General features: G+C 46.9%; 1 protein-coding gene across 19 annotated transcripts; it reads left to right on the forward strand.

The window, feature by feature from the left end:
- The first annotated feature begins 2,422 nt into the window (after positions 1-2,422).
- Positions 2,423-13,091, forward strand: LOC118698530 (uncharacterized). Of its 19 annotated transcripts, none has more exons than XM_054516316.1 (21): positions 2,434-2,647; positions 4,103-4,224; positions 4,453-5,258; positions 5,355-5,382; positions 5,477-5,639; positions 5,723-5,803; positions 5,881-5,993; positions 6,925-6,989; positions 7,068-7,095; positions 7,181-7,194; positions 7,308-7,348; positions 7,432-7,512; positions 7,589-7,684; positions 8,619-8,683; positions 8,760-8,801; positions 8,897-8,940; positions 9,042-9,085; positions 9,167-9,207; positions 9,560-9,762; positions 10,599-10,692; positions 12,572-13,091. In XM_054516316.1, the coding sequence occupies exons 7-21, from the start codon at positions 5,962-5,964 to the stop codon at positions 12,837-12,839; spliced, it is 1,158 nt and encodes a 385-aa protein (XP_054372291.1). In that variant the 5' UTR covers positions 2,434-2,647; positions 4,103-4,224; positions 4,453-5,258; positions 5,355-5,382; positions 5,477-5,639; positions 5,723-5,803; positions 5,881-5,961; the 3' UTR covers positions 12,840-13,091. The 19 variants fall into 19 exon arrangements, 17 of the variants coding, with proteins under 17 accessions (XP_054372300.1, XP_054372301.1, XP_054372302.1 ...); XM_054516320.1 differs by having other exon boundaries at positions 2,435-2,647; positions 5,881-6,043; positions 6,927-6,967; XM_054516324.1 differs by adding an exon at positions 12,283-12,392 and having other exon boundaries at positions 2,440-2,647; positions 5,881-6,989; positions 12,758-12,845.
- Positions 13,092-18,215: the final 5,124 nt, after the last annotated feature.

Raw genomic sequence — 18,215 nt, forward strand, 5'->3', positions numbered from 1 at the left:
ACACTAGTTGAAAATTCCCCCAATAGCTAGCCCATATTTGTAGTACATAATACTATAGTGTAAAGATCAACACCAGTTTCTTCCTTCCTGCAAGATATTAATTAGTCATTGCCAAGTTCCAAAAATACTAATTATTGCTTGCTGCTGAGAAAGATTTCATGTGTGAGGTCTCAGAGAGAGTGGCCCCTGAGAAGGACACCCCTGTGTGCCTGTCACTTTGGTCAGCCAGAGATCAACTTCTGAATTTTGTGAGTTAGCTCCAAAGGGACAAAATTGGTCCTGGAGGCCAGGTGGCTGTCTCCTGCAGGAGCGTGATCTTAAATGTTCTGACAGCAGCTCCGGGTTGTTCACTCCCCTTACTGGATCTGAGAGGGATGTAAGAGGAACCGGAGAAAGCCTGAACCTCCCAAGGCTGCTGAGCATGGCACCCTGCTAGTCCAGGCACTCTCGGCTCCAAAAGTAATAGAAGCATCCCTCCCTTCAGCTTTCCTACATAACCTACCCATCCATCGTCACCTTATTGCTCACAAATCTGTGTCTCCTCCTCTTGGTTACCCCCATTTAAACACCACAGACTTCAAGTTTTTCCTCAAAAAACTGAGAGCACCCCTTAGCCAAATTGCTTTATATCTCAGCAGCTCTTCTCCTGCTTTGCCTTCCCCCTGTGCACCCGCACAGACTCTCTCACAGTCAAGTAGCTGCAGCTGAGCAGCACCCTCCTGCCATCCAGCAGCTTCGACCAGCAGGTCTCAGTCTCCTATTATGGGCAGGTCACATCCACGAAAATTGCTTGGCAAGCACTGTGTCTCACCAAGTCCATGCTGCATAGCTTCTCCTAGCTTCTATAATTTGCATAAACTCTTGCATGGAGAGCCTTTCTTTCTTCTGAACAGGGACTGCACAGGACTTTTCAATGATTTTCATTTCTTTCATCTTCTTTTATCTGTTTCCACGTTTTTCAGTTTACTTCAATGCTTAAAATTATTCAGCACAGGTTGTTTATCAGCTTCACTGGAGCTGATTGCAAAGGGTCTGGAACACCACGAGAGGGCATCTCTTTCTTAACTCAGAGGCAGACCCCGATTGAACAGCCAGCATCCTGCATCCATTTCTAGTCAAAACTTTCATTTAGAAGATTTAGAAGATGGCCTTTAGGACTTAGAGCAGGAAAAGACCATGTCTGAGGAGTACAATGAAATGAAGCAGAGAGCCAGAACACAGAACTTGTTCAGGCTCACTAAGGCCATTCAGATAAAAATAAATTTTGCTTTACGTTGGATGAGCGAAGATTTTTGCCAGGAGGTTGCCATGGTGACTTTTCAGCTCTCCTAAACCTCCTCATACTGTAATTACATCTCAGAGCCCAGGAGCTAAGAATCTGCAATTCTTTGGAGGAAGAATGTGGGTGGCTGACTCTTCAGGATGTTTGTTAACCAGCCATTTTTATTCTAAAACAAAAAGATCCATATACTTTGCTTTTAACAGGTGCTTGCAGTTTCTGTGAACTCTTCAGGCATTTCTGGCTGCCATGTTCCAAGACCTGCTTGAATAACTTTTAAACTAAGAGGCTCCCTATTCAGAACACCTCCATCCTGCAAAGGTTAATTAAAGGATGTTTAGCTCCAGTTGGGCTGAGCTTTCTTCAAATCACTGGACATTTCAGTTTGGTACCTAAACTAAAAAGCACACAATGACAGGAGCATTCTTGCATTTCCTCAGCATTTGTAATTTAGGTTAGTTGTCACTGACTGAGCACTGAAAACACAGAAACCTGTGCAAATATTATTCACGCTCTCTAAACATCAGACTTACCCAGTTCTGCCCAGCTCCCCTGAGATAAGGCACCATTAAAAAAGAATTAAGCCCAGAACACAAATTCTTTGATTCAGTGTAAAATACTGTACAGCAAAGGGAACCAGTACTAAGTTTCAATACACAATTCTCACTCTTTTTCTTCAAAACAGATGCATTAGCTGCCTTTTACAGCCACACAGCACAGGGGCCTGGTTGCACAGGGCAGTGGGCCAAGGGAGGGCTGGAACTACCCTCAGAACACTGACCTGTAAATAGCATCACAAAATCATAACAAATACCGTTTATAGTTCATGAACTAGAAGCCAGTAAATTTTATTGTAAAATATTAGATTTCTTCACTATGTAAGGGCAAGAAAAGATAGCAGGGTGTTTAATTTCCTGAGAGCTGACAGATAGTCCATACAAACTTCTAGATTACAAATTGCTTTAAGTACAAGATTGACTTAGTTTTTGGGGTTTTTTTAAATTTCATAGCTCGGACAAAATCTTTTTGACCATGAGTTACTGAGTCCTGCAGCAAGCATTCCAGAAATCTGGCTAAAACCCTCCCACCTCCCACTCCCAAGATGCAGCAGCTCCAGGTGTGACCAGTGAGGATGAGGAGGGGGCAGCTCCTGCCAGAGGCTGCTTTCAGAGGGTTACCGGGGCACACTTGCACAGGGAACTACCAGCCCCGCGAAGGAAACGGAAGTATCCCGAATGTCCCTCGGGGAACGACGGTCGGAGCATCCGGCAGGGGCTGCGGAGCAGCCGGATGCGCCCGGGCACGGCGCCCCGCTTAGAGAAAATGCCGAGGGAAGAGCACTCTTGCCAAGGGGCAGCCCCTGAGCAGGTGGGGCAGCATGCGGGGTCCTGGGGGGCTTTCAGCTTTTATCAGTCCCTCCCCAGTGCCCCCAGAAAAGGGAGGGATTACTAGGAGAAAGGGGATTTAAATTGAGGGGAAAAGCTTCCTTTCCCACAATTGCCCGCATTCAAATTGAAGAGGAATCTGCTTCCCCGGCAACTTCAATGGTCTCAATCGAAGGAAACCCTAGCTTTTCCATGCCGTTACGGGTATTAATTGACAGGGAGTCCCCATCTTTCATTATTTTGCAGTTTAAATGGAAGGGGAAAACCTCGATGATGCTTTACTATGAGTTTGAATTAAGGGTAGCTCTGCCCTTTTCATCATCCAAAGGCTGAAATGGAGAGGGAAGCCCAACTGTCCCTCCTTTTTAAGGGTTTGAATTGATGGAAAAATCCCCCGTTTTCCATCACTGGAGAGATTTAAAGTGATGAATGCTCCTCTTTACCCAATATTTCAGGGGATTAAATTAAAGGGGAGAAGCCATTTATTTGCCATTGTGTTAGTTTAAGTGGCGGCAACTGCCCTATTTCCTCATTTTAAGGGGTGCACTTGAAGCAAGCTTTGCCTTTTTCAGCATTTTAGGGGTTTAAAACTGCATTTCAGGGCACTTCTACCAAATATTTTGGATGGGAGCAAGGCCAGCACATGTGCACATATGTAACCCTAATACTATATGGGAGTCTATTCTTTTTCCTTTTTATTTATAATGTAGATAGCCCTAATTAGAGGTTCTAAGGAGACTTGACTACTTATATCATTAGTATTCTTCTCAACCCTACTTAGTCACACATGAAGTAATACTTAGCAGTCACTAAGGAATAATTATGTAAGTTAACAGCAACTTATCAAGTTGCTGTTAACTTACATAAATTACCTAAATTACCAAGCTGTGCTGCCTAAACACAAAGTTTTATTTCTTACCTGTTTTCTGCACTTTTGCTCCAAGTAGCTGTAGCAAAAAAGAAAGTGCTGCTATTTCCCTGAAGAGCTTTCTCCTATATCAAGCCCTTTACTCCCCTGGAACTCAAGTCAGAGGAGCCAAACAGCTATAGCCCCTTGGAGGGCTTTTATACCTGGTGGGATTTGCCCCCCCCCCCCCCCCCCCTCCCTTTTCCGGGGTATCATGGTAATGAGAGGCGGTCACAATCAGGGGTATATTAACCCCAGCCTTTGCTGGGGGGGCTTCATTCCCTCTCAGGGATCAGCTAGGATAGGAGCTCTTCTCTCATTTTAGTGAAGATGCTCTTTCAGTTTATCTCAGCTTGTTTTTAGTAAGTGCTTTTAGATGTCTAAAGCAATAAAGGCTTTGAAGATACTGTGAAGAAAACAGCATAGAATGCAGGGAGTATTTAAGTTCACAGTTTTGGGTTTTGTGTTTAGGGGTGGTAAGGTGCATTTGTAATTTCTTGTTTTGTTCTTATTTTGTTTTGTATTTTTTAGGAGGAGTGCAGCTTCCAGAGACTCCAGGTTGTGTTAATTACAACACTTTTTTCAGCAGATTCATCATGTCACAAGAGGGATCTGCCCAGTGTCCAAGATGATGTTTGAGACTGAGGCTTCAGGTGAGTTGAGGATTGTGACTAGGAGAGGGAGGGTGAGCAGGTATCCACTTAGGAGTTATTGCTGGGGGGGTGGTTTTGGAGGCAGTAGGTTGAGAAAGGGTGTTTATTTGAGGCCCCACCCCTAGGCTTTTCAGAAGTGTAACAGAGGCCTTTGTATGTCTTACAGCACACAAGGTCATCCACTGCACTCACAGGAATGCCATTTCACTTTGCCATTCTCTAACCCAGGTGTCACTCACAATAACGGCCGCAGCCTTGGAATCAGGATGAAGCTGGAGCCTGAAGGAGCCGGGCATACTCAGGAGAGGGCAAGTAGCTGACTCGCTGGGATTTGGCCCACATAACTCTGTACTCATACATTGGTTTTGGTTTTCTTTATTGTAGCTGACCGAGAGGCTAACAGGTGATCACAGGGCCCTCTGAGGCAGACTCATTTCAGGTGCAACGTGGATCCTCGTCACCGATCATCCAAAAGATAAGTTGGGGCCATGGCCTGGAGTTGGAACAATGGGAGAGCAGCGGGTTGGGAGTTCCTGGGACAAATTTAAAAATTAGCAGAGGGAAAAGTAATCTCCTCCAAGGGGCCTCTTAGGACAGCTAGAGGGAGAGGCTCTAATTTTGATGGCATCTTTCAGGCGGGCAGCGCAGAACAGTTCTGGTCCACGTCATGTTGTCCGGCGTACCGTGTTACCTAGTGTGTCTTTGGGGTCCCTTTTGCCTTTTCCCCTCGAGACCCTCACCACAAGCATAATGTGTTGCGTTTGTTGTCCCCCTGTTTGTCACGTTCTGTGTCACGGGTGTCTGCACATATTTGTGCCAGATCTGCTCTGCCCTGCCCTGCCGCATAGCCTGCTGCAACAGGACAAGTCCCAGGGACTTGCAGTTTGTGGGGTGTTGCCAGACTCTAGATGATATTCCTAGATAGAAGATGTTTGGAGCTGTGAAGTTATCCTGCAGCCCTTTGACTTTTGTCCTCACTTTCTTTCAGACGCGGAAGGATAAAATCCAGGGCAAAATCCATCCACCCATCCCAGGTGAGGAGGTTCCCCCGAGCAGGTCAGTCACCGTTTGTCTCTGCAGGGGGAGTGTAAAGTGTGACTCTGTTACAGCACTGTTCTTTTTCTTTTCAGGAGGTAAAGCTGGATATCAGCAGTCAAGGTGAGCCTTGAGTAGGGTACAGAAGCAGTTATTATTGCTCCAGTCTCACTTTCCGGTGCCACTCTAAGCATCTGTTCCTGTTTCTGTGCTTTAGGCAATCCACTCGGAGTACACTAAGCCCCAGTCACCGACCGGCCGACCCACCGGGCGCGCCGCTCTCCCGAGCCCCGCGGAAGAATCACGGGACTCATCGATGAAGCCTCTGCCTTTTCTATTTAAAGGTGTCACCAGCCTTCAGCAATGGCCGAGGAGTTGTGGTGAGTTGGGGAAGTAGGGAGGCGGAGCGAGGGTCCGCTCAGGTTTGAACAATGCCGCATGACCTCGTCTCCTCTTACCCCAGGTGTACCCCGTGACCATGGCATCAGCCTCGGAGTGTGGCTGAAGGGCGCGGCCCCAGGATCCAGGCATTCTTAGGAAAAGAGTGAGTAGCAGAATTGTTGGGTTTTGGCCAGTGTGCTGCAGAGATCATGCATTGATATTTGGATTTCTTTCATGTAGCTGACTAAGAAACATCAGGAAGATGTTGAACAACAGTGCCAGCAGGAACTTCCCAGATGTTGAGGCTGCCTTCTTTTGTACATGACACAGACCTGCATCCCCAGATGTCCGAGAGATAAGTAGAGGGCTACAACCCACAGAGGGGATGAAAGTGGGGCGCAGGGTAGGGACCCACCAGGAGGGGTTTTTGAGTCACCTTTGGAGATGGGGGTGTCCATGAAGCGGCCCCTTAGGGCCCATAAAAGAAAGTGTCACTTTTGATGACAGAACTGAGGTGCGCAGGGCAGAGCAGTCCCGGTGTGTATCGTGTCCCTTGTCTATTGTGCATTATGTGTTGTTTGGATATGTCATGTCTTTTACCTTAGCCCTTTGAGGGGCCTATCAGAAACCCTGGCATCATTCTTAGCATCTGTGATCTCTGTATTCCTTGGCCTGGTACCAATGCCATAGAACTTTCAACTTGGGAGCTCAGACAGGCATCAGACTCTCTTCTCTTTTTATAAGCATCCGGTCAGATGTCTTTTCAGGTCTTGTTCTGAGCTGTATGGACAGCTATGCCCCGCTAGGGTCCATTAAGGCTGAGTTGGACTTGTAAGAATGTGAGGGCAGGTAGAGGATTCTGACTGTAGGATTCCTGGGTATCCATCTTTGCAGTTCTTGGAATAAATCATTCGGTTAGCATCTTCTTCCTTCAGTGTTTTCTGAGCCTCATGGTCAGCTCACCATCACTCTCACCTCGATCATCTCCTTTTGCATTCTCTCAGTCCTTGCAGCCATTTTCCTTGCCAGGAGATTTCTGTCCGTGTGGTGTCCCCGTTGTCTGTCACGTCCTGTCTGTCCCGTGTCACGGGTGTCTGCACACATTTGTGCCGGAGCTGCTCTGCCCTGCCGCATAGGCTGGTGTAATAGGACAAGTCCCGGGGACTTGCAGTTGGTAATGTGGGGTGTAGTTGGACTCTAGATGAGATTTATAGATGGATACAAGATGTCTGGAGCTCTGAAGTTATCCTGCAACAGTTTGACTCTTGTCCTAACTTTTTTTTCAGATTTGGGTGGATTAAATCTATGTCAGAGTGCCCCATCCCAGGTGAGGTATTTCCCCCGAGCAGGTGAGGCACCATTTGTCTCTGCAGCAGAAGTGTATGTGGTGACTCTGTTACAGCACTGTTCTTTGTCTTTCTTTTTAGGAACTAAGTCTGGATACCAGCAGTCAAGGTGAGCAGTGGAGAGTAGTTGTTATTGCTCCGGTCTCAATTTCCGGTGGAGCTCTAAAGCTTCCATTCTTGTTTGTGTGCTTTAGGCAATCCACTTGGAGTATGCTAAGCCTCTGTCACCAGCTGGCTGATGCACTGGGTTCCCTGCACGTGTGAGCCCTGTGGATGCATTACAGGACCTGGTGATGAAGCCCAGAACTTTTCTCTTTAAAGGTGCCATCCAGGTGGCCTTTGGCAATGGCCCAGGAGTTGCGGTGAGTCAGGGAAGCAGGGAGGGGGAGCGAGGGTCCCCTCAGGTTTCAGCCATGCCAAATCACCTCATCTCCTCTTAACCCAGACACCCCCTGTGACGACGGCCTCGGTCTCCGAGCGTGCCCGAAGCGTGCGGCCCGAGCAGCTGAGCGTTCTTAGGAGCACGGTGAGTAGCAGACTTGTGGGGTTTTGGCCGATGGGTTGCCGAGATCAGGTACTGACGTTTGGTTTCCTTAATATAGCTGTCTAAGAGACACCAGCCCGGTGCCAGCAGGAGCTTCCCGGCTGACAAGGCGGCCTTTCTTTGCAGCCGAGACCGGCATCCCCAGCTGTGCGAGAGATAAGTAGAGGGCCACGACCCACAGAGGGGATGAAAGCAGGGGGCTGGTTTGGGATTTACTGGGAGGGGTTTTTGAGTCCGCTTTGGAGGATGGGGGGGGTGTTCATGAAGTGGCCCCTTAGGCCCCCTAAAAGCAAAGTCTCACTTTGGATCACAGTTCTGAGGTGCGCAGGGCAGAGCAGTCCCGGTGTGTATCGTGTCACTTGTCTTTTGTGCATTATGTGTTGTTTGGGTATCTCATGTCTTTTATCCTAGCCCTTTGAGGGGCCTGTCAGAAACCTTGGCACCATTCTTAGTATCTGTGATCTCAGTGTTCCTTGCCCTGGCACCTATGCCATGGAAGTTTTGACTCAGGAGCTCAGGCAGGTATCAGAATCTCATCTCTCTTTAGAAGCATCCAGTCAGATGTCTTGTCACATCTTGTTCTAAGCTGTACAGAGAGAGCCGTGCCCCACAAGGATCCATTAAGGCGGATTAGGCCTTGTAAGAATGCGAGGTTAGGGAGAGAATTCTGACTGTAGGATTCTCGGGCATCCATCTTTGCTGTTCTTGGAATAAATCATTCAGTTAGCATCTTCTTCCTCCAGGGTTCTCCGAGCCTCATCAGCTCACCATCGGTCTCACCTCGGTCATCTCCTTTTGCATTCTCTCAGTCCTTGCAATCATTTTCCTTGCCCAGAGATTTCTGTTCCTGTTGTGTCCCAATTGTTTGTCATGTCCTGTCCTGTGTCACGGGTGTCTGCACACACATTTGTGCTGGAGCTGCTCTGCCCTGCCACATAGCCTGGTGCAATAGGACAAGCCCTGGGGAGTTGAAATTTGTAATGTGGGCTGTAGTTGAACTCTAGATGGGATTTGTAGATGGACACAAGATAGCTGGAGCTCTTAAGTTATCCTGCAGACCTTTGACTTTTGTCCTAACTTTTTCTTTCAGATGCAGAAGGATAAAGTCCAGGGCAGAGCCCCCCATCCCAGGTGCGGGGATTGCCCTGAGCAGGTCAGTCACTGTTTGTCTCTGCAGAGGGAGCATAAATGGTGGCTGTTACGGCAGTGTTCTTTGTCTCTCTTTTTAGGAAGTCAAGGCAGAGGGCAGCTGTCAAGGCTGAGTGGGCAAGGTGAGAATTGAGTACTGTACAGAAGCAGTTGTTATTGCTGAAGTCTCAGTTTCTGGTGCAGCTCTAAGCATGTACTCTTGTTCTTTTTATTTTAGGTGGTCCACTTGCAATCTATCCTGGCTAAGCATGACCATGCCAGGTGGGTGCAAGCTTAAGGTATTGTTGTGGCATCCTTGTCAGATTTGGGAGATTGTGTTTTCACAGTATGTCAGCATGCTTTTCTGCTTTGTTTCTTTGCAGGTGCTGTCGGTGCTCTAGGCATGCCCAGGAACAGAGGAGGGCAGGTGAGTCGCAGTTTAGGCAGGCTGACTCCTAGGTGAGTGTTACACAGCAGCATGCTAAGCGTGTCCCTTTTCTCTTTGCAGGTATCTTCCGGGCACCCTCCGGAGTCAAATCAAGATTTGAGGTGAGCCGGGGCAGTGGTGTGGAGGAGTCCCGGGGATTACTGTTTTTGAGGGCAATAGTCAGGTTTTCTGTTTTGCCTTGGGTACCCTGAGGAGGCTTGTAGCCAAAGCTTGGAAACGGCAGCACCAAAGCACACGTGGAGGACATCTCAACGTCCAACTGACGATGGCTTTTGTCCGCTTGTCTTCCAAAAGCTAAGTGTCAGGGCCACTGGTTGGGAGAAGGGGAAAAACCTTTACTATCACAGGGAACAATTGATGTCCGCTTAGCAGAGAGGTCTGTAGCGGGAAAGGCTCTCTGGAAGAAAAGGGAGAGGGTTTGTCCTCAGCCTGACCAGAGCCTTTGCCGGGCAGGGCAGTTCCGACCCATCTCCACATTCTTGGGAACTTTGCATCTTCAGCCTTCCTCAACTCGACGTCGTCACGGATCTTTCCCCTGAGGAGCTCGCCTTCAGGTCTGGAGCTATCGCCACGGTCACCCAGCAGTCCGCTTCCTTCTCTAGGCTTGCCGAGCCTCTCGAGCATCCTCTTAACTGTTTTGCTACTAACTTCTTATAGTGAGTTACGTTTCATCATGTGCTATCATCATAGGGCTTTCTTTCCTTTGGCATCATCGGCCTCTGGCTCATCTTGCAGTAGGAATCTTGGGTCCATAAGGTCAAAGTGCCAGGCAGTTTCCAATTGTCTCTGGTATGTTGTCTGTGTCTGGTATGTTGTCTGTGTCTGGTATGTAGTGTGTGTCCATTGTCTTCCGTGTAGTAGGCTTTTGTTACGTCTCGATGCTTTATTGGCACTATTCTGTGCCATATAGGCTGTATTTTACTCACGTTCCTTCCCGGATATCGCTTATTCCAGCGTCTTTCTGTTTTTACTCTTTGAGACAGGAAGGATTACACAAGGTGTCATCCATCTTCCTTCTCACTACTAGCTTTGGTAGTGTCTTTTTTTCCATGCCATTCTCTTGGACTTCTAGAGGGAGTGTCTTACTCCCTCCTCAGGTGACTGCAGTAGTTCTGTAGGTTCTATCTTCTCAAAGGGTATATGGCTCAAGAATTAATCTTCCAGAGAGTTATCTGAAGTTCTGGCTCATGCTGTATGTACCGATGTCACCTTATATTGTGTGTACTTACACTATACATACACTTGCACTGTATGTGTCAGCTTATATTGGGTGTACTTATGTTGTACCACTTATAACTGGAGCTGCTCTGCCCTGGCACATAGTCACAGGTAGAACAGTTACATAAATTTTACTGTTCATCTGTCTTCTATGGGTAGATAGAAGACTGATGAACAGTAGATAGATTCTGGGTAGAAAACTTATCAGTCCAGAGCGGGGACAAGTCCTAGCTATCAGATAGCCACTTGTTGACCATTTCCTGTCATCTCACAGGTCCCCAAGGCTACCGATTTCCCCAGAATCTACCATTTGATGTCAAGGAGCGGCAGTCAGAAGATGTGTCACAGCACGTTCTTCAGTGTCTCAAGTAAGGGCTGCAGTGAGTGTAAGTTGGAAGAATGTGTGAGTGTGTGTGACAGAATGTGACTGTGTCTGTCTGTGTCCGCTTGTCTCTGCACGTGTGAGTGCATTCTGACTGGATTTAACCTTGTGTGTGTGATGTTTGCCTTTCAAGTTTTTCAACTAATTTTTAAATTTAGAATAAAAAATCCCCAGCCAGAGTTTCCCCCCTCCCACACCCCGTGGCTGGGTTTTTTTTCCCTCTGTCCCAGCTGGCCTGCAAGGTGATGTTCATTGCCGGAGTTTGGGTGTGGACCATCGGACCATCCAGGGACTGGGGTTTTCGTCAGGCAGGAGGATTGTTTGGAGGCTCCTGGGAGCTGTGTTCCTGACGAGTGGTGTGAATGTGTGCTGGGGGTTAGCAGAGTCGTTGAGGTGTGAGTGTGGGTTTGTGTGTAAGCTGAAGGAAGTGTGTGTGTGTGTTGAAGGGTTCTAGGGCTGTAACCTTGTATGAGTTTGGCTTTTCAGGTTTTTCAACTCATTTTTAAATTTAGAATAAAAAATCTCCAGCCAGGGCCTGGTTTTTTTTTTCCCTGGGCTGGGTTTTTTTTTTCCTCTGTCCCAGTTTGTCTGCGAGGTGACGTTCGTTGCCAGAGTTTGGGCGTGGGTTTTCGTCAGGCAGGAGGATTTTTTTGGAGGCTCCCGGGAACCATGGTCCCAAGGACCAATGATTGCTGGGGTGTAATTTAGCAGTTGTGATGAGAGAGATGGTGAGTTTGTGTGTAATGTGAAGGGGGTGTTAATGGTAGATGAGTGTTTTCTGTGTGCTTTTGTTGTTTTGGGTTTCCTGTAACAATAAATCAACATGTAATGAAAATATAAACACAAGATGATAACCTTTTTCTATCTGTGTTGCTCTGCATTGCTCTGCATTTGCACTAGCTGCTGCATTTCCCTGTATTGGTCTATATGTAAATTAGACTTTTACCAGTGCGTCTATGGATTGTATCTGCACTTGCATTTGTATGCACTGTTTCCATGTGTTTTGCTGAAGTGTAAATAAAAACATTTATTTAATAAAGTTGAATCACCCCTAATAAAGATACCCCCTGCCCTTCCCTACCCCCACCGTGGCTCCTGTCCTTTTTTGTGTGCTTTTGTCATTTCTAGCCACTGTATGTCTTCCTTTTGCTCCTCACTTTACTTTTCTATTTCTAACTTAATTTCCATCTGTCTCTAACCCTTTGTTTCTGTTTCTCACTGTTTCTGACACTGTGTCTCTCCTTCTGTAACTCTGGTTCCATCTGCTTCCTTTTCCTTTTTTCTGTTTGTCCATTTCACTATTTCTGACTGTATTTTTCTCTCTTTTGTCTATACTTTGCACCTTATTTCTTTTTCTTCATAACTTTCACCCTCACTCTTCTTGCTTCTTGTTCTCCTTGTGTTCTCCTTTTCCTTAGTGTGTCTTTTTTGCTCTTAAGGGTAGAGTGATAAAGGAAAAGACTAAGTTTTCACTTTAACTCTGATCCCAACCACTTTCTGTTACTCTAACTCCTGTCCTTCTTCAGTTTTCCCACCCTCCTTTTCTTCTCTCTGTCTTCTTTTCTCTCCATCTCAGTCACCTTTTCTCTGTTGCAACCTTGCGCCTGAAAACCCCGTCAATGGTAGAATATTGCCTGGGCCTGTGATGGCACCTGTTGGGTGGGTGCTGAAATCACTGTGGGGCTGGTAAGTGGATGGCGGGGCTGGGACTTTGAATGAAAATGGAAAAGGTACTAGATCTGAGCAACCTGTCATTTTTATATCTGTTCCTTGGTAAAGGTTACAAACATCTTTGTTGGCTGCCTTCCTTAGGAGCTAAAAGTGCCTGGTGAAACTCATGCTGACATTTCTGATGTTGCTTACAGGACTCAGGGGCACTGTGCATGTGGCCAGCTATGCAGAATATTCCACCAGCATGTCTTGAGGAGACAGCCTATGAGCCTGCATTTCTTGTACCATGGGCTCTTTTGCAGCATATTCTACTGCGGCCTTTCACAGGTCTTGGCTGTAGTGTGCAAAATACAATTTTCTTCCACTCCTTGTTTCCCCAGCTGTCACTTGCATTTGAATCAGTGTGTGAGCCAAGTGCATCCATGGACTGGGGTGAGCTCAGTTCTGCCAGCAGGAGTTTGACAAGACTGTCTGATGCAGGGTATCAGTTCACTCAGCATTACCTGGATGGTTGCATCCTTGTCTAAATTTTTTGATTACAGAAAATAATCATGTTTATATATATATAAAATAGATATTTTATAGCAGTTGCAGGTAAACTGTCAGGGTTGGTTTTTGAAATATTTTTTAAACTAAAATATTCTACAATCATGCATGTGATTTTTAACATTTAATACACAAGAATAAATTTCTTGCTGGTTTTAGAGTCTTGCATTGATAGTCTGTGTGGTTTCTCTTCTTTACCTGTTCCAGGGAATTCTTAGGAAACCTCTGTATCCTTGAGGCAGTTTTTCTGTCTGTTCTCAATTGTCTTCTGAAAATCAGACCATTCATTGTGCTGTGCAAAACATGTCTTAGCCTCTCATCACATTAATTCTGAGCATACTGTGTGTTTGGCGCTCTGCCTTTTCCTCTGTCCTTCTCCATGGCCCACTCCTATTCCTCTTTTATTCTGTGTGGTGATTTCCATGCCATTCTTTCTCACTGGATGCTTGTGAACCATTCCCTGTCCCTGTTCTTTTTTAATCCCTCTCTAATGCTGCCTGTCCCAGTCTGGTTTTCTTTGGTTGGTTGTTCTTTGATTTTGGGGGGTTTTTTCATGGGTGTTTTTTTTTTTTTTTGCGGGGGGGGGGGGGGGGGTTCTTGTTTTGGGGTTTTTTTTTGGTGGTTGTTTTTTGTTTATGCCTTCTTTGTATTCCTTTTATATTCTTGGTGGCTCTCTGGTGCTCCTGTGTGCCATTCCCTATCCCCGTTCCTTTTTAATTCCTCTCTGTTATGCTGCCCATCCCAGGTTTTGTGGTTGTTTTTGGTTGTTTTTTCAACTTCATTCTGCACCCCATTCTTACTTTTCTTCCTGTGTCCTCTCTGCTGCCCCTCCCTCTTTTTGCCTCTCTCTTGTGACTGCAGGGCTGGGGAGGAACTTCTGGGGGTTGCCCCCCGTTCTTGTTGCAGCAGAGTCACTTTTGGGGGAGATGTACTCGTGGAAAGGGCTTGAATAAAGCACCACTCTGCTGTCCAGGGCAGTTTGATTCCTTCTGTGCCTTCTTTGGGGGTGAGGAAGCAAGGCTGAGGGAGAGGGGCTGGAGACTTGGGGGCTCTTATGTCATTTGGGGCACCGCAATGTCCCTAGGAGGGAGAGCCAGGCTGTAGCCATGATATTTTCTGAAAAATCCTTTCCTTAGCATTTTTTCTCCTGAGAGGCTGCAGGAACAAAATGTAAACAATGATTATCTGCTGCTGTGGAATGCAACAGGTGGATCTGTGATTGGTGTCATGTGGGTGTTTCTAATTAATGGCCAATCACATCCAGCTGGCTCAGACTCTGTCTGAGACACAAGCCTTTATTATCATTTTTTCTTTTTCTGTTCTTAGCTAGCCTTTTGATGAAATCCTTTCTTCTCTTAGTATAGTTTTAATATAATATAAATCATAAAATAATAAATCAAGCCTTCTGAAACATGGAGTCAATTCCTCGTCTCTTCCCTCATCCTAAGACTCCTGTGAACACGGTCACACCAGGCTGTGATGGAGGAGCAGGTGAGTGGGGAATGAGGGGGGGTCATGCTGGGTTACCCTGCCCCAGAGGGACCAAAAGCTGCCAGAAAATTCACACGGAGCGGTGGGTGTAGAACACCAAAACCTGTCAAGTTTTTCGTTTTTATAGGTATTGGCAAAGAATTGGAATTTATCTCTAAAACCATTTGGAAAGAATGGTTTGGAACGAATCTATCCATTTTATTGTATACAGGAACTCTGACTAGAGATGCGTAGTCGTTTTGAAACCAATGCTATAACGTTTTTACCTAGGAATGAACCAATCAAATGCCCTTAAACCGTAGGAACAGCTGCTGGGGCTGAAGGGAATAAATACAAAAGGATCTCCGGCAGCCTCGGCCTCCGTTCCCTGCCTGCCCCAAGGTGCGTCCAGCCCGGCCCGGGCGGGGGACGGTGCTGCCACCTTGTGGGCACAGAGCGGTACTGTGCACAGAGAGGAGCGGCGAAGCACAGTAAGGGGTGCAAAAGGGCGTGACCGGGCTTGAGCGGCCGCCGTGCGGGGCCGTGGCTGGCAAGAACGACAGCGGCGGGGCCGGTTTCGGCGAGCGGCGGAGGCGCGGAGGGGACAGAGCTGCCATTTCAAGACGGCGAAGCGCCCGCGTACCAGGACCCTGCATGAGCCGGGTCGGGCTCCAGCCACGCTCAAGATGGCGGCCGCGGCAGGACTCCGGCAGAGGCGTCGCCGCCGCTCCCTGCCGCGGTTCGCGGGGCTCCGGTGCCGCTGACCCCGCCACCCGTTTTCTCCCGCCGGGAAAAGCAGCAGAAAATAGCGCTGAGAGTGCGGGATCGGCGTCGGGACCGGGTTGAGACAGCCGGCAAGAGAAACGCCTGTGTGAGGAGCGGGGGATGCTTAAGGGTACCACAACAAAGATGGCGGCTCGGCCGGGAGTGGCTTCTGCCAGTACCAAAGATTGCGGAGAGGAAATCCAGGAGAAATGGCTGCTGGCATCCTGGGCTTGCCAGGCAGGTTTTGTACTTGATTGCAAGGCAGTTTTTCTGCCTCTGCAGGGGGTGAAAACTGGAACGGGGAGACAAAAAAAGGTCACTTTTACGCCACACCCAAGATGGCGGCTCAGGGCGGCACTCACTTGCCCTTGTAATGATGGCGGCAGTGTGCTCATGCGCCTTGGGTAGGGAGAAGAGAGGGCGGTACGGGAAATACCCCGCTCCGTCTGATCGGAAAAGTGCTTTCTCCTGGGTCTGGGCGGCATTGAGGTCACAACGAGTTCCAAATTATCCTTGTGCCTCTCCTGTTGTGACTAAGTCGGTGTTCCCTGAGTGGCTGCAGCTCCCTGCGTGTGGAGGGAAGAAGCCTGTGCTGGAGAATGGGAGGAAGGTCCCTGCTGGTTGCTGTGTCCTTGGTGGGCACAGAACTCTGGCCAGATGGCTTGGTAAGTATTGAAAATGTGAAAAATGCTTATTTTGTGATTGTCTTTTCTCAAATATTAAAATGAATATTATATGTGTTTTGTTAGAAAGTAATGCTGTATTAATTCTCTTAAGTAGTGTGTTAAATATAGTTTTAGGTTATAACAAAATGTTAAAGTAGAAACTATGCTATGTAGGAGACTTTTTGTAAAGAAAGGACTCGCAGTGAGATAGCAGTCACAGGACACCTAAATCTTTCAGAGAAAAAGAATTTATTGCCCTCTTATCAGAAGAAACGAACTTCTTCCTGCCTTGAAGGCGCTGTTAGGATTCAGAGGAAGAAGTTGATGATGAGCAGACAGAATCCTGTGTTTGAATGGAATTTATGCATCATGTATGAAGTGTATGACTATGCAACAGGCTATTGCTTTTAAGGGTTAATCCTTTGTTAACGGGGGTCCTTTTCTGGGCTCGTGCTGCCCGGAAAAAGGTACCCGGACGTCCATAACTCTTTGTCTCTATTGTCTCATATTTAATTTAATTTGTCCAAATTATTATTACTCTAATTGTATTACTATTTTTATAACCATTTAATTACTGTTAAACTTTTAAAGTTTTAAAAACAAGTGATTGGCGTTTTTCACAGGATCAATCCTGCTTCCTTTTCACTGAATTGTTGTAATGAGTCATCAGCTTTTAGCCAGCCTCAGTTCAGTTTCTTTTTCACGAATTTTTTGGTTGTTTTGATCCTGAACTTGCCAAACCCTTAAGTTTGCTAAATTAACCCTGAGAAGGTTCTACAAGCCAATGCTGAGGGGATTGGGGATTGGATAGTTAGGATCTTACGGCCCTTCAAGGGTTGGGTTCACCCCCTGATTTTGGTGCCAAGGGAAACTCCAAGTTAACACGGATCAAAATAGGAAACAGTTCCCTCATCAAAGTCAGCTTTCCAAACCTCTGTTCAGGATCCAGAAGAAATGGGAATGCCCTTGGCAAAAAAGGTGCTTTTGAGACAAAGCAAGCTTAAAATGCCTGTAAGCAGGAAATCCAGGAGAAATGGCTGCTGGCATCCTGGCCTTGCCTGGCAGGTTTTGTACTTGATTGCAAGGCAATTTTCCTGCCTCTGCACAGGGTGGCACCTGCATCCCACTGGAAAGGGGAGGGAAATAATTCCCCTCCTTCCCTGGCCCAGCCCTGGAGTGGGAGCAGCTTGCCCTTATCCTGGAGTTCTCCTGCTCCTGCCCAGCATCCCTCTGGTACCCTCATGTGCTTCCCAAGCTCCCAGCACTGATGGATCTAAACAAGGAGAACAATCCCTGTTCCTTCTCTTCTCCATCCTTGATGTTCCTGGGCCCTGCATCTCCCTGGCTATTCCCTGTCTGACTCCTCATCTCCATCCCACCTTCTCCTGGTCACATCTGAGCCTGAGATGCGTTTAGCAGCAAATCCATTCCTTTAAAGGAAGCCCAGTGCAAAGAGCAACCAGCTGCAGGTCAGTCTTCCTGCATTTCATTTTTCTCTGTCCAGTTTTGGAGGGTTTCTCTCCGTGGTTTCCCATGACCCAGATGTGTCCCTTCCTTTGTCCAGATCCAGTGCCAAAGGATTGAACAACTGATGAGTGGGGTCTGGGATGAGAATGGTTCTGCTAAAATTAGGGAAAGAATGCTAGAAGAAAAATGAGCTTCCTTTGAATGTCTGGAATAAAAACACTGGGAAAGGGCACTTTTTAATTCAATTTGGTGCCACCTCCCCTTTTTTTATGGCTAAAATTCCATGGTGAGGAATCCAAGCCAAAAGATGAAATGCAGGAGTCTTTGATTCTGCAGTGAGCTTAACTTCCCTTTTCTCCTCTCTTTCAGGACAGGGAGAACCACTGAAGTTGTCCTGGCCTTGCCAAGGTGTTTGAGCTGCCAAACCCAAACTGGTCCTGATGATGGAGGACTTAAGAAATTACTCAATCCAACTAAATGCTTTAAAAAGGGAGATGGTTTGGTTATAAAAATATTTCTGCCTGAGACTGGGAAGAGATTGGGAAGAGTTAAACCCCCCAATTCTGCATAACAGCACAAGGATTTTTTAATTCTTTGCCTTTTTTTTCCCTTCCTTTGAATGGGTTTGTTTGTTTCCCCTTGGAGACTGCACACACAATAGGCAGATTTTTCAATTAAGCCATTTTTTCCCACTTTTAGTCTTCAATGGAGCCCAGGTGCCAATTGTTTGCTGCTTGGTTTCTGCCTTCCCTTTCCTGCCTACAGCTTAACCCCTCTCTCTCCTTCCTGCTTTTTGGCCATCACTGGTCATGCAGATGATGCTGATGCAGATGGCTGATAAATAATTATCAAACAGCTTGGGAATAGTCTGTATCAGGTATCAGTAACATTAAAAAATGCAGTATATGGACCATCAACCAATGAA

The sequence above is a fragment of the Molothrus ater genome, chromosome 14 (genome assembly GCF_012460135.2).
Source record: "Molothrus ater isolate BHLD 08-10-18 breed brown headed cowbird chromosome 14, BPBGC_Mater_1.1, whole genome shotgun sequence".
In the NCBI taxonomy this organism is placed as follows: domain Eukaryota; kingdom Metazoa; phylum Chordata; class Aves; order Passeriformes; family Icteridae; genus Molothrus; species Molothrus ater.